Genomic DNA, 27,488 nt, shown 5'->3' with positions numbered 1-27,488 from the left:
AGAAGAGTTTGGGCAGCGTGATGTGACCGTGGATTTGCAGAAATCCCGAAGGCTTGTGGGGACAGGTCAGTGAATCCTCAGGCGCAAAGGAAGCCAGCACTTGACAAAGGGAAGTTTTCATTGCACCTAATTGTAGGCTCTGCCTAGATTTGCTGCCAGGTTCACCTGTCTCCCCGCTTCAGCTGTCGTGGGAGCTGAGGAGGCTGCCTGCTAAAAGTGGTACCTAAATGTCCTAACCTGGGTGTTCCATAGATGACTGACTGTGGCATGGCTAGAGACTTTGGTGGTAAAATGCCTTAGTTGTTTATGGTAAACATAAACTAAAAGACTAATTTGTCTTCCCGCGGATGACAGCTTTAGGCGGAAGAGAAAAGCACTAGAATAAACTAATAGTTTTACGCTGGTGATGGCCAGACTTGGCAAGACGCTTGATTTTCATGCTTATGTTTAAAAAAAAAAAAAAAATTTGAAGGGAAATGTATTGGGAACGGCTTTCCTGGTCCTCGTCTGGATCAGCCAGGCTCGTGAGCAGGACAGAGAAAGCGGCCAGGCTCAAACCGTTTCCCATGCTGGCACTGTTCTGGTTCTAGATGTGGGTTGAAGAGAGCAGCGTTTGTACGTGTAACGTGAGAATAACTGGAAATTTATAGAAGTAGAGTATGAGTAAGAACTTCAAAAGTACCCAAATGACCTGGGCATTGAAGTCATGCAGGCACTCCTGAAAAACGTGTACCAGCCCTTAAACATTTTCTATTACTCATCCCACCTGCAATTTTCTTTCTTTTTTTTTTTCTTTTTTAATGTGTGATGCTACCTGGACTTTCTTGCATCATCCGTAGCTTCTGCCCTTCCACTCGGCGGGGAGTGGCTGTGGTGGCGGAGCCAGGAATGCCAGATTCCCAGCCCTGTGCTTGGATTCCAGGCAGTGCCTTAAACTCTGGAACTTATTGCCACAAAACATCGTGGAAGCCAAGAGTGCTTGGCTTATGGGATTTGAAAAAAGGATTAGAAATTTGATATGGAGAACAAGAATCTCCAGAATTAATAGCAAATTAAATGAGAGCTTTACAAGGGATATAAATCCCTGTATTTCAGGGCATAAACTAATCTTGGGATTTAGTAGGAAACTTCTCCTTGTAGGGAGGTTTTTCTTGCGCTGTCTGGTGGTGGGTGTATTCCCCTACAGCTTGTTACGTACGTAGTCTGCGCCGTGTCTTCTGTGAGAGCGCCTTGTCTTCTTGAAGAGGTTCCAGTTAAAGTACCTGAACCTGAAGGTGTTGCCCAACATCGAGCTGTTGCTAGCGGGCCCGAGGCACGCGGCTCTGGGTAGAAGCTGCTTGGAGATAACGGTAACGTTATCTGTGAAGAAAGCAGTAGTCTTACAGACTCGAAGATTATCATCGCTGTAATGTAATAGAGTAACGGTAGATACTGCAGTGTACTCCAGACGTACTCCACCGGCAGCGTCTTTTTGAAGGTGCGCAGTCAATTTTTGTCGGCAGTGAGAAACGCTATATCCATAGGGTGAGAAGCTGAAATCACCGGACTGCTCGCTGAGTTGGAAAACACAGCCTTTGGTCTGCTTTATCTTTGCCAGAGTCCCTAGAAAACGTGGGTGTCTAGTGTAAATTCTTGCTAACCTTTTTGCCAAACTGTTCGTTTTGCTGGAGCGCTCAAGTGGCAGTGTTCGTGGGGTGGGTTGTTGGTTTTGTTCCCCCCCCCCCCGAGTTACACATCTCTGCGCTTTGTCTAAAGCCTCCGTATGGAGTTTAGAGTGATGGCTGGACTCTTATGGCTGACGGCATTGTGAGTGCACGCTCTTACAAATAAAAGAAAATAACCTTAGCTGCCCAGTTTTGTAATGAAGGTGCTAGTAGAAGCTTTGTTCAGAGTATGGACCAAAAAAGCTGGTCCTAAAAGCATCAAATCCATTGTACGATGAAGTGACAGGGCAAAAACTGCTCTTCGAACATAACTGCGTGGGTCTCCTTGCGTGCCTTTTTGCAAAGCCTCTTTGGAAATATTAGCCTGTCCGCAGAGTGCCTGCATCGCTCTGAAAATCTTAATGCAGAGCCTTTTGTGTGGGATCCACAAGAAGCTCTGAGGGTTTGCAAATTACTTCTGAGGAATGTACAAAAGCAAAGGAAGACAAACATCGATGCTCTGTAAAAGTAGTCTTTGTACGGTATTTCTAATCTACTAGGTTATGTTAGTCTCAATCTCTGGCTTCCATGGTTTTACACCGACAAAAAACAGCGTGAAAAGTTCTGCCTGTGGCAGTTTCCTGACGGCTCCCTTTCTAAGGAGGCGACGTGGCCGAGAGCTTCAGGATGCTGCTGGGTTTCTGTACCCTTCCCTGGACATGACTGGTGAACAAGGTGGTTTGGTTCAAGCTGCCCATTAGTCTGTCAGGTCTGGTACCAGGCGAGACCGGTGCTAGGAGCTTGCTTAAATGACAAGAAAAACCACGTAACAGACGTTACAAAGCGATTTGCTGATGGTCTCTCTTTTTCTCAACGGCTATATATTCTCGGGCAATTTAAGCACGTTGCATACACAGCAGTGGATGTAGTACTACCGCGCTCCTCTGACTTTAGCCTCTTCAGAGGTTTATACCGCTTTTGTCACGGTGGGATCGTAGAGCTTTTCAGACGAGCTGTAAGCGGTGTGAGTAACGTCTGTTTGTGTTTATCCTCCACCTTTCTCTACGGTGGAGCAGTTCATCCAAGGAGCGTCTTGTTTTGGTAGTTGACTGTTTTGGGTTTTCTTTAATGTGTGTGTTGCTATCTCCTTATCTTGGCTAAGGCAACATCAAAGCAAAACACCTGACCCGTTGGGTGAAAGCTGTGGAGGTTTGCGATGGGTTCAAGGCTACGAGGGAGCAGAAGCAAAAGGACCAGAGGGATGGGAGGAAAGCAGCTGCCGGCAGTGGTAGGGGTGACCAGGCAATAGGAGTCGTAAAGCCTTGTACCTCAAGAGAAGTTAAGTATGGCTGGGGAGAGGTAAGATGGTACAGAGAGGGAGACACGGATGCCAAGAAGAGTTATATCTGGCAAATCTCCATTCACTTCTGCTGTTGCAAATAATTCCGTGATATGATTGTGCTCTGCGGCTTCTGCAGGAGCTGGGAGGCAGTCAGCGTAAGACAGCTACTTTTAACTAAAACTAGCCCTAGACGGCCAGCCTGCGGTGTCTTGTGATCCTTCAGCTGTGCAGTTAAACTCATGATCGAGGTTGTGCTATGAGTGGAGCAAGGGAGTCACGAGAGGCTCGCGAGCAGCTGTCAACTATTTTCAATGTTGACTTGATTTCTGAATACAGAAAATGTCTGATATCAGACATCAAAGCCATCCATGTGAAAACAGGAACCTTAGGGCTCAGCTAAGAAAGGGGAGAGAGACGCTCACGGAGGAATCCTTGCTTTTAAAAAGCAGGGGGAAACTTAAAGCAGTCTCGGCAAGGTAGCCAAGCAATGTGTGTGCTCACAGAAGGCTGCCTGTATGCATGGATCTGCATAACGTAAAGGAAATCTTGCACTCACCGCAAACAAAGGAATAGGAAGATCGTAAACCAAAGCATTGGTTTTGCAGTTCTGTGTCTCGATGCTTGTATTGTTCAGTCAAACCACATTTATCTCTATCTAAGCCTAGCAATACCTTGAATCCCTGTAGCCCTTGAAACCTGTTCTGGGTCTTGTGCTGCTGTTGCTCTTCACTGCTGTAAGAATCCGAGTCTGATCTTGTATTACAGAACTGCAGAAAGTCGTTGCTGTGTCCACCAACTAAGTTATCGAGTTGCTTGTTCAAAAAACATAACTAGGTGGGACTATAAAGTCACCATTTTATTATTATTATTGTTTTGTATGCATGCTCTTCCTTGGAGGTCCTCAAATTTGTGCCCTTCTTCCTTGTTTTCATATCCTAAAATGTCAGTTCCTCTTGCAGTTCAAAAATATTTGTTTAACATTTTGCCAGCCTGCATAAGAGGAGAAACAGACCCCCGTGAATATTGTCTGGCAAAATAAGAAATGTGATGTAGGAATGTGGTCCGAATGGCTTCTTTGTCTCCGTGCTGGAGGGCGGCTGGAACCCACACAGCAATAAGCAGGTGCTTGATTTGCAGCTCTGAACAGTTTTTCTTTCTCTGTGTACACACAGTAAAAGAAACTGCTGCTAGTCCAGCTCGTAAGGACCTGGCCCTGTCTTACATCCAGGGCAACCTTTGAGTAACACACGAGATCAGCTCTGCCGATTGCAGAAAGAACCAACTTCTGGCGACTTGCAGATGAATTCTCATAATTGCCAGGTTTTTAGTACTCAGAAGGTGTAAGGATGGCCTCTGGCAAAACAATGAGGTTTATTTGAAAAAAGAAACTTAAAACGATGACAGGCGTTGGGTTTGGTTTGTGAGGTCTAAGGTTTTTCTCTTCAATCAAGGGAGCGGATTTTTTTTCCACCTTCGTTTTGTTGGAAGCTGAAGTTCTCCATGGTGGTTTGTCTCCAGGAGCTAGGACTTCAAGAAAAATGCAAATATAATGAGTGCAGTGACTCAAATCCATGCAAGTTGTCGGCACTCAAAAAACATTAATGTTCTTGCAGAGCTGGCTAGAGCCGACTTCAGGGATGATGTGTACATAGTTGTGGATAACATCTAAATCCTGCTTTAGATTTATGGGTTAAGACTTTTGGTGAAATGGCGCAGGCAATAAAATCTGTGGATCACACTTTCTTTACCAAACATTAGGAGTGATTCCTGCTGGGATCTGACCGGCTACATCAAAGAAACCGAGGGGGTGGTCAGAGCTCAAACCCAACGCTATTCTGCCATCACCTCCCAATTGCCTGCTTCTAATTTAGGAGCAATGGGCAGAGCTGGCTCTTCAGTTAGATTTGAAGTGGACGTAAGCGTACTCGGTTCTCTGTCCTCTCTGCACAGAGACCAAAAGCCTCTCTGTTGCTCTGGAACCTATGCGTGAGTTCCCCACTGGTGATGCGATGTTTTTTTCCATCAGCAAGGCTCTGTCTGGAAATGTTGGGCTGTACTCTGCCTCTGGAGAAGCATCTGCCACCGGTCCGGGACGTTATGCTGTTCTCTTTCCCCTCTGCCCAGGGCTGTAGTGCCACTTCTCTTGCCATCCTCTGTTTGGAGAGGGGGTACCCAAAGCGTTTTGGTGATCTACGAGACCTGAGCTGACGCTGCTGTTGCTGGGTGTCCTCTGTTAGCGCTCTCCCTGCCCGCGTGCTGTGCTGGTCATCGCCGTGCTGCCTCGGTCTGGATTCTGGGAAAAATTCTCCCTTTGCTTAGAGCTGTGCAAACAGAATAAAGGATTGTTCTGGTGACAGAGAGAGCTTCCTTGTGGGCCTGTGGCGAGAGGCAGTTCATAAATACAAAGAGATGGAGCACAAAGGAACAACGAGAGGACAGTGGCTTTCCGAGGCGGCGGTCTGTGCGTACCAGGTACTGGCTCGTGGCGTGACAGGGGAGGGCTTTGTGCGGGCGCTGTTGCTGTTGGACTCCAGAGGTGCGTTTGGGAATGTTTATGACAAGCGACTCCTGTGTGCGAGGGGCGGTGGGAGCAGCTGGAGCAACGCTGGAACAAAAGGCTGCTGTGCTACAGCCAAGGCCGACTGAGCAATTAATGGGCCTGGAAGGGTGGCTTTTCATGAGAATTGACTAAAGCTAGGTTTAGGAGAGTGGCTAAATGTAGTCTGGAGAGGGGTCTGACCATGCATATAAAAAGGAGAGCACAGGAATTACACAGGGGATAACTGGAGGGAGGGAGGGAAGGAAGGAAGGGCGCTTCCCAGCTATTAAATCTCTTAGCCCATGGATATTGTTTCAGGGGAAATTCTTGCAACCTCCGTGCTCGAGATCCATCCATCCAGGCTGGACAAATCACTGGAGAATGCGCTGTTGGGAGCAGTCCTGCGGCAGCCCCGGGGAAGATGATTCAACAGGGCCCCTTTCATCTTTGATTTCTGTGAACACAGTCTACATTTGTGCTGCCCCCAGATACTCCCATTCATCACTGTCTGTGGCCAATGTTGATAGCAGCATATAAGCCTTTTGGGCAAGAGCAGGGAATGCTAGCTATCCCCTCTGCTAACAGAAGACCGTAGCCGAGGCTAGTTAGCACATGCTGATGCACAGCCAGAATGACCCGGGACGGTGCTGGTGATAAGCCCGTTCCTGGCTCTTTCGGGGCGAAGCCAGCACTGTGCCTGCCCGAGGTGCCCTGGCTGTTTGCCCAAGGCAGCCCAGAGCATGTTGCAGGAATATCAGAGGTCTTTCTGCTTCATTTGTAGCTCGCTGAACTTTACTCCAGTAAATACGGGCAAGAGAGAGCCCAGCGTGGAGAGCAAATCCTGCCTCTGCTCGGAGTCTGAAAGGCACAAACTTTCATTTATCCTCTGCCACTACAGCAGAGCTTTTCAGCAAGCGCTAAGTAACTTCAGCGCTCAGACCACTTTCCTGTCCTCCTTGATAGATGCATCTGTGCTCTGCAGCAGAGCAAGAAGCTAACCATGTGCAATGAAAAGCCTGAGCACCCCTGCTCAGAGGGCTCTGCAAAATCCAGGGAGCTTTGAACTTGAACTCCATGCTTAATTACTAAAAAGCTAATCATTTAGGGCTGATACTCTTTAAAGGGCTCAAAATAGAAGTTAGGTTCCTGTTTGTAAGGAGAGGCGGGGTGAGGAGTGAGGGGGGTGGTAAAAATGCCTTGCTCTGTTCACCTCCTGTAGACGCGGCAGGTCTGAGCCTTGTTTCAAAAGCGGAAAACTCCCCTTCCAAATACTCCGTGCTGCTGTGTGTTCTGTGTGAACGGCTACAGCTTAATGTTAAATCCCCGCGTGTTCGGAGTCCATAACGTGTTAAACTGATAGTGAGAATGGGGAAAGGAAAAGGCTTCTTAAGTTTCCCATAAAGATCTTCCAGTGAAACTTATCTGTCTTAAAAAATACAATCTGATTGCTTCTTATCTTTGCAATTATCCAGGCAGTTTCAGACAGAAGTAAAATCATAGAATCTCATGTTTTCAGACCCAGGCCTCGTGACCGGTCTATCATGATAAGGAAAAGACTCTGCTCCGGCAGTGATCCGAGGGCCCTCGTTAACCCAGAGAAGCCCGTGTGCTGCAGGCAGGAGCCGGGGCTTGTGCACAGCTTTTCCTACCCCAGGCACAGAAAATTGCTGTTCTTATTAGAAGGATCTCAGGACGCTGACAGGTGATCTTTGACCTTAACGCGCCCCAGAGAAATCCTGTTATTCCCTGCACGCGTGCTCGTCGCCTGTTCCTTTGGCAGAGGGTGCTGGCCCGTGGCTGGTGTGGCAGAAGGTGCCTTGCTGACAGGCTGGCGTATCAGCATCAGCATCAGCTCAGCTCCTCCGGCCGCTGAAGCCGAGAGGGTGGACGGGGAACGCGGGTGGCGGGGGAGCCAGCAAGCAGGGTGGAAATGGTAACTCCGCCAGAGGGACGGGCGGCGGGGACAGCAGTATCTTACAGCAGCTCCCAGTCCAAATTATTTGGAGAGTTTTGCTTTATTCCCTCCCTCTTTAAATTTGTCCACCATGGGTGGCTGCCTGTCCCACATCTGTTCTTGCACCGGCTCCGATACCAGAAGTTGCACGATCTCTGCTCAGAGCAGGGGGGTAAAACCCAGCGGTTCCCGGGAGAGCTGTGGGCTGCTGCCCAGCTCGCTTGCCTCTCGTGCGCTCGGGGTCTGCTGTGACGGATGGGGGTTCTGTACTCACAGCTGTCTTGGGGCTATTCCTCACGCTGCAAAGGCTCTTTGTCTCGTTCAAAGCCATGACCTCATTTTAGAGACAGAAAACAGAGAGGGAGAAACCCACCAACCTGCCAGCGGAGGTCAAAGGGCTTGCTGAGAGATATGTTAGCATCAAACTTCTCCGGCAGGGACACAAATAACTGGAATTGCAGACCAGAAAATTACCATGAAAAAATGGACTAACTACCCTGTGATTACAAAAGAGCCCATTAGTTCCCTGTGTGTCTAGGATTCAAAGTATATCCTTTGAGGAAGAGCACGAGGTCATGCTCCCAAAACTTTAAGCAAAGGGGACTGTATGAGTCTGTGCCTGTTGCTCTCCGAGGACTGCCACGTGCGGAGGTTCAGCTGGTTGCTCTCGGAGCTCCCGCTTTCCTAGGCGCAGACCTTGGCAAACATGACTCCTGGCACAATGAGGAAGGTTAGATTTCAGTGTTGGGTGGCAGCGGCTCCCGCTGTGGTTAAATTTGTCAGACCCCTCACTGCTACTTTACAATCAGGCTGTTGGGGTACTGTTTGGGCTAACGAACGCCCCTTTGGCCCTCCTGCCGGGGCTCGGCAGTGTCTTTCTGCAGAGCTCCTGGCCTGGGATCCGTGGCTGATGGTCTGGATTTGCAGTCTCACACGTCAGTGCCAGCCATGGCCTTTGCTCTGGCCCCTGGCTTTTGCTAGTACAGCAAAACTGTCCGCTCCACCCCAAGGCTGGTCCTGAGACTCAGCTGGCCCCATGACTGTCACAGCTTTCCAAATAAAGCCAGAGATAATGAAGCTCTATCATGGGGTAGAAGTCCTAGAGCTGCCTTGGAGGCAGGAGGAGCCGAAGTATGGCATTGGCTTGCTGAGGACTCGGACGTCCCATTACGCAGCATTTGTGCTTTGGTTGGAAACAAGAAGTTCCAATTTCACTTCCCATTTTCCCAGCCCTGTGAACAGGCATTGCAAAGTGGACACGATAAAGCAGCTAGGGTTTCTGCCTTCCCATCTCTTCTCTGTAACAGACAGGGAAATTATTCTCCTTCTACTCAGCAGCAGCAATTAAAACTCAGAATTGCGTGTCGCTGTTTTCGGTGCTAAGGTGAGCTGCGTAGCGTGCAGTGGGACAGCCCTGTGTTCTCTGTGCGCGCTAACAGCCTTCTACCAGAACTGGTTTGCTCCCTCTTTGCCAGTTCCAGTGTGTTGGGGTAAATGCTTTACTCTCCGCTTTCCCTGTTTCACTCCCGGTGATCATTTCTCCCTAAGAAGGATTACACTCACGCAAACCTATGAAATCCCACGTGCAGGGCTGGTGGACGGAGGACATCATGCTTCAGAATGGGGTGGTGATGACCAGCACAAAAGTTCATGTGCAGTTTAGATAGCTGCAGTGGAAGAAAATACAGATTCAACGTCCGAGTCCAAGAGTTTTGGTGAGTGTGGTCTTTCTTTGGCTTTGCTTTGCCTGTGGCGGCACCGGTGAAGATGCCGTGAGCCTTAGACAAACCTGTTGTCTGTATTGGGTGTTCTGCAGGGGTTTTGAAGGACTGTCTGGCTGCAGGGCTCTGGGGGCTGCGTAGGCAGCGTGGGGTGACAGTGCTACAGCCTGTGGTCAGGGGCGCTGCCGGACCCCAGCCCTGATCCTCGGCAGGAGAGGGTCGGGCGCTTCTCCGTGGCTGGGTGCAGACTCTGCCGTTGCAAGTCTCGCCTCTGACGAGGACATGTCCCTGGGTCCGTCCGGGCACGGCGGACGCATCCCAGAGCCTCCCTCCGCAGGGGAGCGCGGGGGGCGGGAGGTGCGGCCCGGCGCTGTCGGGGCCGGCTCTGCTGCGGGGTCCCGGGAGCGGGGCTCGGAGCCACCTGTTGGAGTTTGGCCCATGGGGAGGCTGCTGCCCTTTTCAGCAGCGTCCGTCTCGTTTTCCTCGCCCCTCGCTTCCCGATATTCCCTTTACAACCAGCCCATTGTGCTGTGGGCTGCAGCAGCTGGGTGGAGTGTTTCAGGCTCAAGTGTAATTTCAGTGCCTTTAAAAGCCTTTGGAGGGCTTTTTTTTTTTTTTCTCTGAAGAGGACAGCAACGCCAACAAGGGATAATTTGATGGATTACTCTGCGGGGCTGAGGGGCTCTCCTTAATCCCCTTTGTGGGCCTGTTTGACTAGACGCGTAGCAGAAGCCCCCAGCCTCAGGCAGAGAAAAGGCGGCTCAGCAGGGTGGGTTTTACACACTGACATATAAATACGGGCCCTGGTCATGTGGTGCCGGATATAATCTGTGCCCGTTACCGTGATGCAGAGAAGGGGGGCACCTGGAGGGGGCTTATTTTTTCCTTTCCAGTTCAATTTACATTTTCATTCTTCTGCTAAAAATAATAAAAAAAGAAGAGGGGGTGGGGGAGACACTGACTCAGACCAAACGCCAGGGTGATGGGCACAGTATTTAAACACCAAAAATGAACTCAAGTGAAAAGCAGAACCAGATCGTCTCTCATTTCCCCTCCCGCTCCAAAACAGGGGCTCCTTTCATGAATAAAAGCAAGATCTTGGGTCATGCGGTAGCAAAACAAAGCTGTTGCGCTGATGTGGAGCCAGCCAACCTTGTCTGGAGGTCTTGAGTTGTTTATAGCAGACCTGGTGCCGACTCAGGAAAGGCTGACCCGAGTGAGGCTCTTGAGAGTGGAGGCTGAAAATGCTGCTGCTTTGGTTGCGTTTCGTGTGTTTAGGAGTGTGCGAGGCTTCTGTGCGCTTAATGAAGTTGGGCGATTAGATGCCAGCCCTGAGCAGGTAAAACGCTGCGAGACCATCCTACGGTGTGGCAGGCACACCAGTCCCGTTGCGGTTCCTTCAGTGCAGTCTGAAGATCCCGCTGCAGCTGAGCTCAGCTACGGGATGTTTATCAGGGCACTCAGTCCTTCATCGCAGCTGAACTCGGCCCTCCAGTGCAGTCGTCTGTTGCGGCGTCCCTGATGGAAATGGGGCTGAGCTACAGACCGGCAAGGCAAGGTTTCAGCCCGTCAGCCTTGGCCCCTGCTTGTCTGCAGCAAGCGCAGTGCCCAGCTCCTCTCTGCACCCTGTCTTATGTTGGCCACGCTCCTCCTGGCGTGGACTGCGCCAGGGTCTCCAGGCAGCCTGAAGCCTGTTGCTGCCGCCGGGTTAACGCGGCAACGACGCCTGCCAACTGCCGGGGAGTTAACGACGGCTGCCGGCATCGCGGTGTGCCTGGGCTGATGTCTGTCCCTTTGAGAAGCACGGCGAGCGCCGAAAGTGTCAGCGTGGCCTCCGCTGAGTCAGCGACCTCGTTAGTCAGACAGACGGTTCCTGTTTGTAACGGCGAGGAGAGGAGGAGGAGGAGGAGGAAGGGCTGGAACTGGCCACTCTTTGCCGCTGTATCTTTTCCGCTGGTCAAACAGGCGAGCGCGGGAGCTAAGGCAGCCAAAGCCTGGGAGAAAGCCTCCTGCCAGGAGCAATTCCTTTGTCTGCCAGAGGAAGAAGCAGGTTGTGGGACAGGAGGTCAGTGGAGCCTGTGGGCTGCCCTGCTGCCTGTTTGATGGTCGTGTTGCAGGGTGAGGATAAAGAGTCCATAGAGCTATTGGCACGGCTCCTGAAAGGAGCGTGAGATACCGGAGACCTGCAGGGTGAAGGGTAAGCGGGACGGATCTTCCTCCACCCTGGAAATCATCCTCTCTGTATGATAGGCAGAGCGAGGACAGTGCTGTTAGCCTGCTGGGCTGGGAAAGCATCCTTCCCTAGTGCCCGTTCTTAACAAATATTTTGACCTTCTCATCTGTCTTATAGGGACCTTGCTGTCCATAGGTTTTTCCTGGTGCCTTTGCTGTATTCAGATGATCAAAAGGGGACAAAATGACCTGTTTCACATGCCCTTGCTGCTTATCGTAAAACACGGAAGACACTCAACAGTCACTTGCCCTGACAGATGCACCTTTACCTGAAGGAACCACTGATACCAGAAAAACGAATGCCTCCCAAAGCTTCTGCAAACATAAGCCAGTCCCTTGGGCTTCTCTGGAACAGCCCAACCCTGCTAACCGTCAGGACCAACCAGCCTCCCGGGTGAGCAGGGCCAAAGGTAGAAGGAAGGTCACCGGGTGGCTCGTGCCCCACCTCTGCTCTCCGGCAGTCGCGGACGTGTCCTGGTAGCTCTGAAATGACTTGCGCGCTGTGGTCGAGGCAGCAGGAACCTGGCAGGGCCTGAGATTGCATCTCAAACTCCATCTCGGTGAGCCCCAGCCGTCTGCAGGGAAGGTGAGTGGCTTGGTGGTTATGGGAGACCAGAGCTCAGCATCTGGATGGGTACAGTCTGGTTTAGTGGCCCACCGAAAGTGGGAGATGCAGCCCCCTGAAAATCGGATGCTAAGCTGCAGGTGATTAAAACTTGGCCCCTTCTTCTCTCTTTGGCTTCTTACTTTTAATTCACAAAATGGAGATGGTCCTGAACTGCCTTCAGTCTCAGTGCGTGTGTCTGTCGGGCCAGGGATCGGTCTGTGCGTCAGGAGAGCAGCGAGCACAAAAGGGCCTGAACTCAGCTCTGGCTTTTAGATAGCCCTGAAAGCGGGATGATCGCGTCGTGGCTGCTGCAAGGAAGCAATTGCAGCGAGGCAGGGAAGAACCGACCTCCAGTCCTGACAAATTCCAGTGTCTCCCTTTGAACCAAACTGCGTGGAAGGTCTGCGGAGCTGTCGTGGGGACCTGCCCCATCCTGTAACCGGGGGTGCATCTGTAGCATCTAGCATTCGTCCTGGGTTAATGTATCCTGGCGTCTGGGCTGCTGGATGCTGCGCCGAGGGGTGAAGGAGGGAATTTCAAATGGGCTGGGGCGCCCGGCTCTTCCTTGTTCTCGTTTGAGGGGATTTCCACCCGCTGCTCCTCTTTGCCTAAGCCGAGCTGCCGAGGCCGATATAATGGAGCCCCTGAGCTCAAAGGAAACGCAGAGTTAATTCAGGGAGACTAAATAAATCGCCGTTCTCCCATCCCTGCTTAATGACCACTCCCCTCTCCCCACACTGTGAATGGGGTCAAGGAGATTTGGGGGGGGAGAAGGGGAGAGGGTCAGGAGAGGTCGGGGGGTTTCCATTGCAGCCCCGCGAGCCTGCCAGAGCTATTCTCCATGGTGTATTTCACATTCAGCCGCAGTGAATGGACACTGATAGCTGTGAAAGGACCTGGCGCTGTATGAACAGCCCTTCCCTAAGCACTCGCTCTTGTGCTCTCTCCCACCCTTTCTTCCAAAGGGCTTGCCAGGAGCGGGGAATTAATCACATTCATAAAGAGCCCCTCGGAAGGTTGGAAATGTAACGTTGTGGTTGTGAATGGAAACCCGATGGCTAGCGGTACCCTTCGCCCTCCCCTCCCTCTGCTGCTCATTGGGAATAGGTTTCTGCACCAAAGCTGCCGTGCCGCGGGGAGCGAGGGCGCGGGCCCGTATCACCTGGGGACCGCTGGGCTGGAGCAGCCCCCGCCTCAGCTCCCCGCCTGGCACCATCTCCTGCCTCCGGCGCTGGCCCGTACCAGCTGCCTCGGACGCTTCTCCCAAAAGCCAAGGCTTTTCCCTTTCTTTTGCTAAGGCAGAGGCTTTTGTGGGGTAATGTTTTCCCATATAAGACAGGGCTCAGGCTATTACAGAGCCCTGACAGGTCACAAATACTTGATGACTCTAATTCTCTGCTGTCGGATCATTACCGTGGCTGTTTGTTGAACTGCAGAGTAGGTGCACAACCGTCTTAAATCAGAGAGGCTGCTACCACATTTAATAACATCTCTTGGCCCTTCTGCACCCGTGTGAGAGACTGGAAGGATTACGGAGTAGCAGGATATGGATTCTTCTGAGGAATAAATGAGTTTTTCTCTGCCACGTAACTACACCCAAATTTTAGTTTTAAAATGTCCGTCCCTCAATCTTCATTCTGTCAAAGCACTGTTTAGATGCGACTACTTGTAAGATCCTATGTTGAAAAGATTTGAGGAGACGGGGAGGAGGAGGAGAGACTCCTTTCAGTCTTTGCTCGTGCGTGTCCGTCAGCGCCCTGCACGTAGTCTGCTTTCTTCAGGTGTCTCGGGGTTTGTTTCTCCTAAAAGCGAGAGGCGCGGCTCGAAGTCCGTCAGCGAGGGCACACAAAGCAGCGTCTGCGCCGGCTGAGGGGAAGGAAGCGGGAAGTGAACTTCTGCTGGCGATGGCGTTGCTTTGTGTGAATGCGTCCGTACGTCTGACATCACCAGCAGATTCAGTCCTGTTTCCGCGTGCGTGCCCGTGCGCTTGCTGCTGCTTTTCTCAAGTTCAGACCGTGGGTTCCCTCAAGCAGGGCCTTGCTACGCCTCCGTACCACATCGGGCGCGGGGAGACGTTGGTCAAAACTTTTTCTGTAGCACGTGAGCAGGGAACAAACTCTGAATAGGAGAAATGCACGAATGCAATCTGCTGGCCCACGGCCTTTAGAGAAATGGGCTCTCGGAAGCCGCTTTCCCTGGCTTCATCCCTTCTCCTTGCTCCCTGTTCGTGCTGCTGGGTGAGCTGCACCCTACAGGGGCAGACTGCCTGGCTTCCTCCCTGTCCGTCTGGGTGCTGAAGCCGGAGAGGGGGCAGGAGACACTGCAGGAGCTGCAGTCCTTTCTGCTTTGGTTGCGGTTGCTGAGAAGGCTGCTCTGTCCAGGCGGGTGGCAGGGAGCCCGCTGCGGGTTGCCGTTGTCCTGCAGTGCTGCCTTGCTCCTGCCCCCAGGACCCGCCCTCCTACCTGGCTGCCAGGTGAACCAGCCTCTCCGCGTTGATCTGTTGTTTCTCTGCAGAGAAAGGAAAGGGAAGAGTTTGGTTTGCAAGCTTAAAAGTAAAACAGAAACCCTGGGTTTAAAGATGCTTTTCTTCTCCTTGGGGAGGGAGAGGAAGAGCCGTAATGCCCAGCAGCAGATGATGTCCCCGCGGCACGACAGCTCGGTGAGCAGCTGTGAAAAAGCCCCGCATGTGGCTCCCTTCTGCTTCTGCGTGCAGGAAACCTTAGACAGAAGGGCTGGTATGCCCCTTTTGGGGGGCCTGGCTGTTATCCTTGTCAAGGTGCTCGGCATTGTGCTCCCCTGGGAAAGACAAATGCTGTCCCTCTTGTAGAAATTTGGGGAAACTGAGGCCAGAGGGCAAGAAGTGCCTGCTGTCACGCAGCTTTTTGGACCAGCCACCCCCCGCCTGACTGTGAAGGGTCTCCCCATCACAAGATGCCGGATCCCACTGGGCTGGAGAGGCTGCTGCCAGCTCCCTTGGGGGTGATGTGTAACTGCTGCTGTTAGACCAGGATCTCCCAGCTAGGAGCTGGTTTGCCTAAGTGACTCCTTCCATGTCAGGACAAAGTTCTAGAGCACCAGGCTCAAACCAGTCGTCCTCCATAGTCTGCCAGATAAATTGCCCTAAGAGATGAGTGGTTTAAATTAAATGCTTGGTCTTGCTGCTGGGACTGTTATTTAGAGCCAGACTGTTACCTGCAAAACTGCAGGGAACGTCTCATTGTCTTTAAAAAGAAAATAATAATCCCATGTGCTAAATCCCTCTCTGCTGGCTATTTGTGACGTACCAGCAGATCAGCAAGGGAAGGTGACAAACGTTAAGGCAGGGCTTTGGGCAAAGTTCAGATGCGAGTCCACACCTGCAGTTTCTGTCGTGGTTCAGGTGTGAGTCCAGTTTCCTTCTGAGCTGGTTTGGGGCTGGTGTTTGCTCAGCACCTTGCAAGAGGGGCCCAGGCGCCGGTGTGGTTGCGGTGCTAATAACACACCGCGTTATCAGGAGGCAGGGAGGGCCCTGAAACCAAACCCGCCTGTGTACCTGCAGCTGGGTTCCACCTCTGCTTGCCTGCGAGCTGCTTCAGCAGCTTGTGCCGGGCTGGGCTGGCTGCAGGGAGCCGGCGGCAGAGCCGCAGGGATCACCGGGATCACCGGGATCGCCCGTCACCGCTCTGCCTGCGGGAGGTGAGTCCTGGCTTCTGGCTCGCTTTCAGCCTGGCTCCTGCGAGCCTCCCAACTCTTCCTTTTCCATCCCTCTGCCCCCGTCCTTACAGATCAACAGTTCAGATGATTTTCCTACTCTGCACTGGCATTTCTTTCCAGCTAAGCCAATCCGTCTCTCTGTATTCTCTGAATGAAATAAAAAAGAGTAATTGATGGGTACTGGGACAAAATGCAGTTTAAACAGAAAAGGGTTCGTAATCTGTTGCAACTGTGTCTACGACTTGATTGCTGTTGACAACTTCTCATCTCTGGCTGTGCATGGGTATTGTCTCTGGGGTTTTTTTTTTTTTGTTAAAGCCCTCTGAGAGCGTGGAAGGGGGAAGAGACAGATCTTCTCTTGCCTGCTGGTAAGAAATTCAGCCTCTCTGCCTCAACCTGAAATTCTCAGGCAATCGGGGAGATGTACAGATTCCTGCTTCCTCCCCAGTGCTAGAGATGTCGCTGCGATAAAAGGGAAGAAAACCATTTTTTTCCTATCTGTGTGTGTGAGGCACCTTTTACTTAATGTTTGGGGTTTACCTTGGGATAAGTCCCCCTCTGTAATCCCTCCAGAGCCTGGACCGCAGCAGACAGTGGACATTACATCTCCCTTCCCGGTCTAGCTCAGAGTGGCTCAGTTAATTTTGGCTTGTGAGTCTGCTTCCTCTAGCTCACAGCACCCAGGCTTGTGCTGCCGGAGCTGGAGGGCTACAGCTTAAATTCCTATCGCAAGGCTGTCAGCCAGCTGGGCACCCATCGTAAACGAGCAAGGCTGAGACATCCTGTGTCTAGCCCACATCTAAGAAAGGTGGTTGCTGCCCCCAGTCGCTTCCTTGCAGATAGAGTGCATCTGAAGTAACGCTGAGCATTTCTGGGGCCTCTGAGTATTCCTTTGAAGCCACGTCTAGTGATTAAAGGAAAACTGTTGCTGTTCCCCCTCTGCCGTTAGCTTGCTGTTTGACCTTGGGCAAGTCATTTAAATGTTCACGGTTGTTAAAAGGAGGTATCTCTTGTGACAGCCGAGGTGTGAGTGAGTGTGGAGGGGGAAGGTGAGGGATCCTGGAAGGAAAATAATCAGTACTTATTGTGTGTAACTGGCAGCCTGTCAACTCCCCAGCTGAGGAGTGGTGCCTCTCCTCTGCAGCAGTGAGAGGCGGAGAGCGATGCTTGCGTCTTGGTAAAAACCTCATCGCCGCACTTCCAGCTCCACCCAGCCATCTCCGTGTGGGTTACCTGGCCGATGGCAAGAGGGGAAGAGAAAAGGGAGAAGGCAGAAACTGTCCCAGCTGTCTACTAACACTCGTGCAGCCATGGAGGTCAAATGCATGTGCTCTGTGAAGTTAGGGAACGCTAATTTGCACCATGTTTGGTGATAACGTGGAGTTTTATCTCTGCCCAGTGTAGCCGTGGCAGGGGTATGGTCCAGCGCGCTGCTGGTTCAGCGGCTCCTCCTGCGTACACGCTTTGCATCCCGCTTCTCCCTCTGCCAAGCAGCCGTTGCGGCTCTGCGAGGTCTGACCCGCTCCGCCAAGCACGGCCTCCAGCACCGGTTGCCTCAGCGTGCTGAGGAGGGAGGCGAGTGTTGGCCTGGAGATGTTCCCTGGAGGAGTCTTTTCCTCTCCCCTGTCATCGAGGCAAAGAATTCAGAGGGAGACCAGGCTGCAAAATGGGATTTTTACCCCATTTCTTCTGATGGGTTCACTCTCTGCAGCTAAGTAAGGGAAACTCTGTACCAGCTAGCAGCTCTGGCATGGAGGGGGCGTACGGGCAGGCAGGTACGCAGTTACAGCTTCCCCCCAGCCAGGGAGGGAGCAAGTGGAGACAAACTCCTCCGCCTGCATGTCTCGCATTCTGTTCAGCCTCCTTCATCCGAAGGACCCAAAGCATCTGGGGGCCGCACTGCAGTGGGACAGGAGGCAGAAGCTTCTGTGCAGATTGGGAGCACGCTGCACGGTCCAGAAATGGGTGATGAAGCACGTTCAGGCTAGCGGGACCTGTTATGCCTTGTCTCCACAGAGAAACTCAGTGGTGGCTCATTTAGGGTGAGAAGTTAGACCACGTGAATCCTGAGAGTTAGGCTGCAGTTTGTTTTACTTCTAAATCGATGTCTGTGCAGGAGCTTAATGTCACCCGTCTTGCTAACCCCTTCTACCTTTCCCAGCATGACTACAGACCATCTTCCCCAGATGCTTTTAGGAAAACAGCAGTTTGGTGGACTAGCCGAGATGCTGGTAACCTTGCAGGAGTTCTTGTATTTGTAGACTGACATAGTGGCAAGCCCCTAACAGGTTACTACAAGGGATCTGCTTACTCTTGCCTTTGCTGCTTAGCCCCTGTCCTGATCCGGTGGCCTCTCCCCGCTGAAGAAGGCTGGAGAGAGGGAGCATGTTACAGGGCAAATAAATGACTCAGACTAATGAGTAAGATAATTGCCGTTCACTGTTAGATGAGGCTAAAGTGGGTCAGGTTTGTTTGTGAAACTCCGTGGAAGCACCATCTGTTCTCTCTGCCCCGTCTCGGGGACAGGAGACAGGATTTGGGTGAAACTGCTTCTCTGGGAGCCTGCGGAGCAGCACGGAGGATGCCCCGGTCATTAGGCAGTGGCGTGGGTCTCTAGAGATGACCCTGTGTGACTGCAGGCGAGTGCCTGCAGCCCTGATCCTCGAAGGGGACTCTTAATTGATTTCACTGGGAGAGGGGACCCCAAATCCTTTGTCTCTCTGCTACAGCTGTCCGTCTATAAGATGAGACTGGACAGGACACTGAGAGGTCATTAGACCGCCCTTAGCCCAAAGGCGGGATTGGATTTTCCCAAACCACATCTGGCAGGTGCCCATCTCGCCAGTCCCAAGCCCTCGGAGAGAAACCTGGCACCAGCGTAGGTCGTGTCTTTTAACCCTGCCGCTCTCCCAGACGTCCTCTCTTCATCCTCCCGTGCCTGCAGGCCTCTTGGGATGGGGACTGTCTCTTTCGGCGATGATGTGTCTGTGTGGTACCTGGTTTTAGCCCTGTCTGCTGCCCTGGACCCCGCTGTGTCTAACAAGCTCTCTCTTCTCTCAGACCGCAGCATGTGAGCAGAAGGGGAAGCCTGGAGTGGGATCCCTGCCCGCCCACGCCTGGACTCGACATTGCCGGGGCCACATCTTGCAATAAGAGGAAGAGGAAAAGACGGTTCGTTCACCGTTGCTGAAAATGGGAGAAAGCATCTGTCCAGCAGACCAGGAAGGGAAGCTCCAGACCTTGCCTGTGGGGCATCGCTGGGAGTGCCGCAGCCGGAGCGACACAGCCCTCTGTCAGTAAGGGGGTCTGGGCAGCATGGCCCAGAGAGCCTGGGGCAGCATGCTCTTCCACAACCGCAAGACCCAGCTCCTGCTGGTCAACTCCCTGACGTTCGGCCTGGAGGTCTGCCTGGCTGCAGGGATAACCTATGTGCCTCCGCTGCTGCTGGAAGTGGGTGTGGAGGAGAAGTTCATGACCATGGTTTTGGGTAGGCAGTTTTTTTTCTCGTCTTTGCGGTGCTTGTTTCCCCTTCGAGTCTGGAGGGCGGGGGCAAATAAGGGCAGGAGGGTTGTCTCTGCGGGGAGGTTGCAGGGCTGCTGTTATATCAAGAGCAGCCTTGTGTGTGGAGGAGAGGGCTGTGACCCAGTGAAGCTTACTGAGTTCCCGAAACACCCCACGCTTTTGTTACAGTGCACACAGACCAGTGTCCTCCAGGTCTGTCCCCCTACCACCACCTCTTTCTCTTTTCCAGGGATAGGACCTGTCCTTGGCTTGGTTTTTGTCCCGCTGATCGGATCCGCCAGCGACCACTGGCACAGCAGCTATGGCCGAAGGCGACCTTTCATCTGGATGCTTTGCCTGGGGGTCCTGCTGAGCCTCTTCGTGATCCCGCACGCCAGCAGCCTGGCCAGCCTGTTTGCCCTCAACACTCGCCCGCTGGAGATTGCCTTCCTCATCCTGGGCATCGGCTTACTGGATTTCTGCGGCCAGGTCTGCTTCACTCCGCTGGAGGCCCTGCTCTCAGACCTCTTCCAGGAGCCAGACAACTGCCGCCAGGCCTTCTCCTTGTATGCCTTCATGATCAGCCTGGGGGGCTGCATTGGCTACCTGCTTCCAGCCATTGACTGGGGCGCCAGCTTTCTGGCCCCGTACCTGGGAGGGCAGGAGACGTGCCTCTTCAGCCTCCTTGCCATCATTTTCCTCGGCTGTGTGCTGGCCACGCTCTTTGTGACGGAGGAGGCAGCCACCCAGGCAGATGTTCTGGATGGTCCAGCGCTGAAGGATGCTCCCCCTAAGCCCTCGCCTCCTGCCTGCTGCTCTTGCCAGCTCTCCAGGAGCTCGTGTCTCCTGCAGGCCAGGCACATGATGCAGGCCCTGAGAAACCTCTGCACGCTGGTGCCACGGCTTCACAGGCTCTACTGCCGCATCCCCAAGGTCATCCGGCGCCTGTTCGTGGCAGAGCTCTGCAGCTGGATGGCACTCATGACTTTCATGCTGTTCTACACAGACTTTGTTGGGGAAGGGCTGTACCACGGCATCCCCAGAGCCAAGCCGGGCACGGATGCCAGACGCCGCTATGATGAAGGTGAGAAGTGCAGCATGTGTTCCCTAGGACAGGAGCGTTTAGTGGGAGCTGGGAATGGGCTCAGCTCTTCTAGTAATGCAAAAAAATGTTAGAGGAAACTAGGCTTTCTGCAGATGGGTCAGGAAAAAACATTCCTCTGTGGGCCCCAGGGCATTGCACAGTGGACCAAATAGGGAAACGCCTCTTTGTCCTCCAAGCTACCCAGCACAGAACTCGATCTGGCAGCGCAGCCCTGGCCTGGGGCTGAATTGTTCAGTGGCAGAACGGTCTGGCAGGTTGCACGCTGAACAGGACGTATCCAGCTCTGTCCGCAGGCTGTGGTTGCTGCTGCCAGGTCCTTTCACTGCTCTTCCCTCCTTTTTAAATGAGGGGTGACGGTGCTCCCCATCTCTTGGAGAGCAGGGGTTGGAAAGCCAGGACATGCCCAGTAGCAGTGAGGTGGGCTTTGCTGCGTCTTCCTTTCGTGCTACTGTGAGATTCCCATCTCACATCTGTATCTGGGAGCCCTCGAGCAGCTTCCCCAGTTCTCACCCCGCTCTCCAGTGCTTTCTGGTAGTGCTCACCGCTGCAGTCACAGCTGCCACGTCCACACCGTGGGATGCTGCTCACTGCAGCACGTTACCCGCTTACTGCTGTTGCCTGCTGTCCCGTTTTGCCTGCTGTGTTGTGCCAGAGTCTTGACTTGCTGCCCAGCCCTTCTTTTCATCTCCCTGATCTAAGTCTTTTATTCTTGGAGGCACCTCCCCGGCCCTCCTTTTCCAGCTGTATATCTTTCCCTCTGAGTTTTCCACTCACTGCTTCCGTGAGCTCTGCAGTACACTGCCTCTTTGTGCTGTGTCTGTTTGACTTAGGGGGAGCTTAATTATTATTTAACACTTGCACTGTATAGCTTCCAGCAGGTCAGGGCTCCATTGTGCTAGCTGTCATAGAAACATGTGTTGAGTAATGATCCTTGCTTCAAAGCATTAATGGTTTTAATTCCTTGAAATCTGATAGATCTTTGCAAAGAGTAAGGTCCGGATTGCTACCGGATACTGCAGCCGTTTAGTGGGTTGTGTTCTTTACCTTGGCTTAAGCACAATTCCTTGTTCCTTTTGTTCTGTTGCTGGTTTTGGCATCAGATAACAAGAGATCCTCGTTCGTGAGCAGGTGGCCGATCCCGAGTCAAGAGTAGGAAGGTGTGAACAACGACTTCCAAAGACAGGAATGGCATTTGGATTCCTATCTCCCATTGCCCCTGTAGTTAGACTGGGGTGCCCAGGAGCACGCGTAGGAAACGCTCGCTGCTGGTGGAGGTGGGTGCTGCAGTCTGGCTGGTGCGGCCCTGGGATGTGTTAGGTGATGCTGCTCTGCTTTCCTGACTCAGCCCAGGTTGCCAGGGCTGCTGGCGGCTGTGCCACACGCTGCGTGGACCGTGCTGAGTTGGGCACCGGAGGAGAGGGAAGGAGGCCGAAAGGTTTTTGGCTGTGTGAAGCCCGGGTGCAGTCAGGGCAGTGTCTGTCACCACCTCTGCTTACCTGCAGGTGTCCGGATGGGTAGTTTGGGCCTTTTCCTGCAATGCGTCACATCCATCTTCTTTTCGACAATCATGGACCGGATGGTGAAGCAGTTTGGGACGCGGGCGGTCTACCTGGCCAGCGTGGTGTTCTTCCCCGTGGCTGCCTTCGTCATGTGCCTTTCCCGCAGTGTCATCGTTGTTACCATCTCAGCTGCCCTGACGGGCTTCACCTTCTCTGCGCTCCAGATCCTGCCATACACACTGGCATCACTGTATCATCATGAAAAACAGGTAGGGATCTGCTCCAGAGGGCAGTGTGCCAGGTAGCTGTGAGGGCAGCTTGGCCAGCCTCTTTTGCCACTTGTAGCTGGTGCAGTCAGTTCAGCCCATGGAAGAGAAACACATGCCTGCGTGCAAAGGTTTTCCACAGGTGCCTTTTCTCTCCAGACAGTGTCTTCTCGAAGATTCATCTGAAATGGAGGAGATAAGAGAATTTAGCATCTCCTTCCTTAGGCATCCCCTGCTCACAACAAGCATTATGCAATTTTAGAAAGTGGGGAGTGAGTAAGATGGGAGAAATCAGCTAGGATTGGTCTGTCAACAGGGATGTCCTGTGTTCCTCTGTGTTCTGCATATTATTAGGGAAACTGGTGCAGGTTAGTTACACCTGTGTGCGTTCTGCAACCAAGTCACACCTGCAGCACTGCTAACCTGAGGTGCTAAAACACTCAAGAATTTTCAGCCCTTAGAGGCCCTGCATTCCAATTTTTGTCCATAGCATGAAGATGAGTAGAATGAAAACTGAGGTTCTTCCTATTCCCCTAGCTCCAAGAAAAATAAACGTTGTGAAACTTTTGACACCAACACAAAAGCTAGTAATGCTGTCCCACAGATGTTATCTTTGTGGAGAAGTCCTAGGAGGTTCCTGAGTTGCACACTGGATTAATAGGAGTTTCTCTTGTGCTGCAAATGCAAAATTAATTTGTGGTTTGAGAGCAGCTCTTTCATCCCAGTGGCAGGCGGTTCACTGTGCAGTGAAATAAGTAGGAGTTTTTACCACAGGCATCCAGATGTTCACATTGAACAAATACTTCTGACCAACCCATCCCCATTTGCACCAGGCACCCTGTCAAAATAGGGGTGTGAGGCTGTGTTCTGCTTTGCAAAAACTTCAGTTTGGCTGGGATCTCCCACGGACATAATATCAACAGAAGGAAACCCAAACTCCACAGGCTGGGGATGCGAGGGCCACATGCCCAACCGTTTGCCAAAGGCTTGACGGGGAAATGCTCTTAGTACAGTGAGGTGTGGGGTGTAGCTGGGTTTGGTCTCAATGTTGCCCTAACTCAAAAGTTCCTCCTCCCTTTACCAGCGACTTTGCAGCAGGCTGCAGGGAGACCCCACAAGAAGTAGTCCCTAAAATGCCTTTTGCAGAAAATTCTTCATCTTCCCCATTTCTGTTCTCTTGTTTTTTCTTACTGTTGAAATCTGTCATCGTTTTTGTTTGCCTTCCCTCGTTCCTGCTTCCTCTCTTCCCTCTCTTTTTTTGCTTTTTTTTTTTGACTTTAAACGCTCCTCCCGAGGCGAATCGGCAGAAGGGGCGTGCAAAGTGGCTGTCGCTTCCACCCTGTGCGGGATCGTTGGCGAAAGCCTGCGAGGCCACCTCAGCTGGAGCTCCTTGCTTTGCACAGGCTGTGTAAGTCGCTCTGTTCTCCTGCATGCCCTCTCGTCTTCGCATGGCCACTAAACCTTGTCTAGAGCAGGAAGAAAAGATCTGCATGTTCTAACAGCGCCTGAAAGCTCGGTAGAGGCGAGATGCATGGTGGGCATCCACACCTTCTGCAGGAGACTAGGGACAGCTAGGTTCCTCGTTCCCACCACTCCCCATCAACTATAGAGGGAGATGAAGCTGTTGATTGAGGCACCAGTGACTCCTCTGGTTGTATCCTGGGTTACAAGGGGTGATTTTAAAGCACAAGTTCTCACTAAGCTCATTCCTGTATGTAAGTCATTTTCTTTAGATTTAAATTAATTCTCCATGCTAGGTATTCAAACAACCCCGCCAGAACTCGTATCTCTGAAGTCCTAGCCTGGTATAGAAACCAAGAAAATGTGGCGTGGGCCTTCAGGGCAGCTGAGCAGGCTTCTGGGAATGTCAGGGTCAAATATGAAGGGCTGGAACTGTGGGGGACATCCTAGTTTGGCTCACACAATGCCCTTTCTGTGCTGGGTTTTGAGTTGCTTTGAAGTCTGATGGCAATAGGAGGCACGTCAGAGGATTTTTAAGCTCCATATAAGATAAGTGACGGTCCTGGATTGATGCATTTAAGCGTAAATTCATGAGTCTAGGCAGAATTGAGGAGTTGAAGGGTACAGTGAGCAGCTGAGCAGAGCCCAGGTAAAGCTTTTGGAAGATGATTGCTGTTTAGTGAAGTTCTTCTCATCTGGTTTCTCTTCTCCGATTGAATCTGGAACTGTTTGTGCTACAGATCTGCAGCCATGGCCTGGGGCAGCATGAACAGAGGCTGGCTGGTGCTGGCATACGCTAGGGCAGGGCTGGGTGTAGCTGCGTGGGTGCCAAGGCTGCTGAAAGCGTTGGGATGGCCTGCAACAGGGCTGGAGTGCCCACGCTCCTGCACCGGCGGTTCCCTCCCCTTGACCTGGGTCCGGGTCCCTCCTGCAAAAGCAAGGATGGTTCAGGCAAGCCCCTCTGAGCCCTGCAGCTGGGTACAGTGCTCTTTGCTCTCAAACAGGTGCTATTTTTTCCTTTTTATTTTCTTTCTTTGTTCAGTCTCGCCATGCGGGTAATGGATTAACACGTCCTTCGTTATCTGCTATACCCCATGCAGACCAGTGGTTGTGCATAATTGCAAATGCCCTGGAGTTTTAAAGCTGGAGCTCTGCAGCATTTTCACTGTCTGCACATGACTGCCCATTATTTGTTGGCGTTAACGTGGAGAGCTTTGTGATCCAAGTCCTCTGTGTGAATGCTGCTGGAGTGAGCCATGCCCCAGAGATCTCACAGCTTGAGCAGAGCAAGGCAAAAAAGGGTGAGAAGAAAAAGGTTTTCTTCCCCCCGTCCCCCTTTTCTAGCCTGAGTGAGGAGGCTCAGGTCAGGCAGATGAAGCAACTCAGTGGAGGTCATGCATGCACGGTCTGTTGCAGAGCTGAGAAAAGAGCTCTTCCCGGAGTTCCCAGCACTGTGCCATCTCAGCTGGCCTCACTTTCAAGTATCCCAGATACTAAGAAGTGGCCACGCATCCAGGGCTCTGAACTGTTCGTCTGCCCTTTGGGCTCTTCTGCAGGAAGGTTTTGGGTTCCTAGGCAGCCACTTTATAAACGCTTGTGTTTGCACTGGAGCGCGCTGGCTCTGTGATATGTCCAGAGCGGGCTCTGGCCCTTCCCTCCTGTCCTGCAAGCGTGCATCAGCCGATTCCAGGACGGGGTGAGCGGTAGCTGGTGCCTGGATTCCCTTGGCACCCAGTGAGGAGGTGACAGCCCATGGCTCAGCGCAGAACGTCCCCAGGTGCAGAGCCTGGGCTGGCTTTGGGCTGCAGCCCTCTGCTGAGCCCCAGAGCTTCAGCACAACGAAGGCACCACTTGGCCAGATTCCCCCGGGGAGTCAGGGTTGCTTTGAATCCCATGCCAGTCGGGAAAAGCCGGGCTGGCTCCTGGAGGCCATCTCACGGGGGCCAGGCTCACTGCAGGCACTCCCCACCTCTAACAGCCTGACCCAGTGCACACAAAGCACAGAGTGGTTTTGCTGTCTTGCACAAAAAAACGGGGTCCCCTCTGCCCCCCGCCTCGCTTGCTGGCCTCCACCCTACCTACTCATTCCTCATGTGCCCTCCTTCTTTCCCCTAGGTATTTCTGCATAAATATAAGAGCAAAGAGGAGGAAGACGCGGCTCGATCGGACAAGAAATCAGCCTTCTCTAAAGGCCACCTTTCCAGCCAGAAGCTGCCTTACCAGAATGGACATGCTGGGAGCCTCTTCTCTTCTTCTTCTTCCTCCTCCTCCTCTCCTCCGGCCGCCGGCTCGGCTCTGTGCGTCAGCTCCTCCTGCGACGTCTCCCTCATGATGATGGTGGGAGAACCGGACTCGGTGGCTCCTGGCCGGGGGATCTGCCTGGACCTGGCTATTTTGGACAGTGCTTTCCTCCTCTCTCAGGTTGTCCCGTCCCTCTTCATGGGGTCCATCGTCCAGTTTACGCAGTCAGTGACTGCCTACATGGTGTCAGCTGCCGGCTTTGGCCTGGTAGCCATTTACTTTGCAACCAAAGTTGTCTTTGATAAGAGTGACATGGCGAAGTATTCGGTGTGACGTGGGAGGCACGAGGGCAGCACGTGGGTGCCTGCACGTGGCGAAATAAGATGTGTGTGCGTGTTCACGCGGCCGCTTGTGGGGGCCTCGTGTGGCACCCGCTCCCCCCCGCTGTTGCTGCGGCCCTGGGGGGTCGGGGCTGGGGGCAGGAGGGGTGCAACAGGGCTAATCTCAGGTGTAAATACGAGGCGTCGGGGCATTGTGCTTCGGGCCAGCAGTGCTTTCCAAAGGTGCCTTTATCGAAAGAAAGCATTGCACAGCCAGCACCAAAGGGGGTTATACAGGGGAGAGAAGGGAATTGGACTTTTCCTTTAATAACGGGTCATGTTTCTGAGCAGGAGAGGCAGTGGTACGGGGAGGGAAGGGAAGAAATCATTGGCTCTCCTGTTTTCCAGTTACAGCTGTATCCTCTTCCCCTGCTTCTTGTAGTTTTACTGAACTTCTTGAGCAATACTGCTGCAAATAGGACACTGGGAGGAGATTTCCTTGGGGAAAAAAAGATGGGTGGCTAAGGTTTGGCCATGGAGCAAAGGGAGTGCATCTGTGTGCACGCACGCTTCAGTCCTTCCCCACCTCTGTTCTGGCTGGGAGAAACCATTTAGGAGAAAAGTTACTATGTCTTGTTTTGGAAAAACAAGTAACGTTTCATTAGGAGCAATTCCAAAAGGTGACTTATCTTTTACCTATGTACCCAGTTGCATCAGATGGAAAGGACTTCTTAACGTTGGTTTTTTTTTTTTTAAATGGTTGTTTTTAGCTTTCCTCACACAGTTCTCAGTAACTCTGACCTCACTCAGCGCTTAGAACTGCCGCCTGCTCTCTCCCCCAACGGATCGAGACTGTTGTGCCTCTTGCACACCTCGCCCCTAAAAGATGCTGCCATATCATAAGGAAAATCTGTTCTCAGAGGGTTTTCAGTCCTGAGACAATGAAGTAGAACAGGGAGAGCTCTCCTGGAAAGCTGCCTGAGAACAAGCGTACCGGGCCTGAGGAAGCTGGAGGAGTCGCTTGTCTGCTGACAGCTGGTTGAACTCGGCAGCGGCCACTGCTGTAGTTGGTACCTGGAGCTGGTCGCTGGCTCTGTCTGTTTTCCCTCGAAGACATGTCCCCAAAGCAACCTTCTAGACCAGACTGTTCTTCCCAGAGAGAAAGGCTTTCGGCTGTGCTTGCAGGCTGGCCGAGCGCACCTTGCAGCGCACGCCGCATCCCAGGACCCAGCACGGTGGCTGAGTTAACACGCTGCCAGCACGCCCGGAGAGGCTGCTGGAAACAGCACCGTGAGCAGGAGGTGGGTAGGATGAAATGTGCTGCGGCCGCGCTGGCAGCTGCGTACAGGGCAGGGTAAGCCTAG

General features: G+C 52.5%; 1 protein-coding gene across 1 annotated transcript; it reads left to right on the top strand.

Annotated features, from left to right (window-relative positions):
• SLC45A3 (solute carrier family 45 member 3) lies at nt 1–26,254 on the top strand. The gene is made up of 5 exons (XM_082330121.1): nt 1–65; nt 18,792–19,218; nt 19,483–20,316; nt 21,840–22,105; nt 25,679–26,254. The coding sequence occupies exons 2-5, from the start codon at nt 19,047–19,049 to the stop codon at nt 26,135–26,137; spliced, it is 1,731 nt and encodes a 576-aa protein (XP_082186247.1). The 5' UTR covers nt 1–65; nt 18,792–19,046; the 3' UTR covers nt 26,138–26,254.
• Nucleotides 26,255–27,488: the final 1,234 nt, after the last annotated feature.

The sequence above is a fragment of the Platalea leucorodia genome, assembly GCF_965183815.1.
Source record: "Platalea leucorodia genome assembly, chromosome: 19".
Classification (NCBI taxonomy): Eukaryota; Metazoa; Chordata; class Aves; order Pelecaniformes; family Threskiornithidae; genus Platalea; species Platalea leucorodia.
This window is presented reverse-complemented; position numbering and strand designations above follow the sequence as displayed.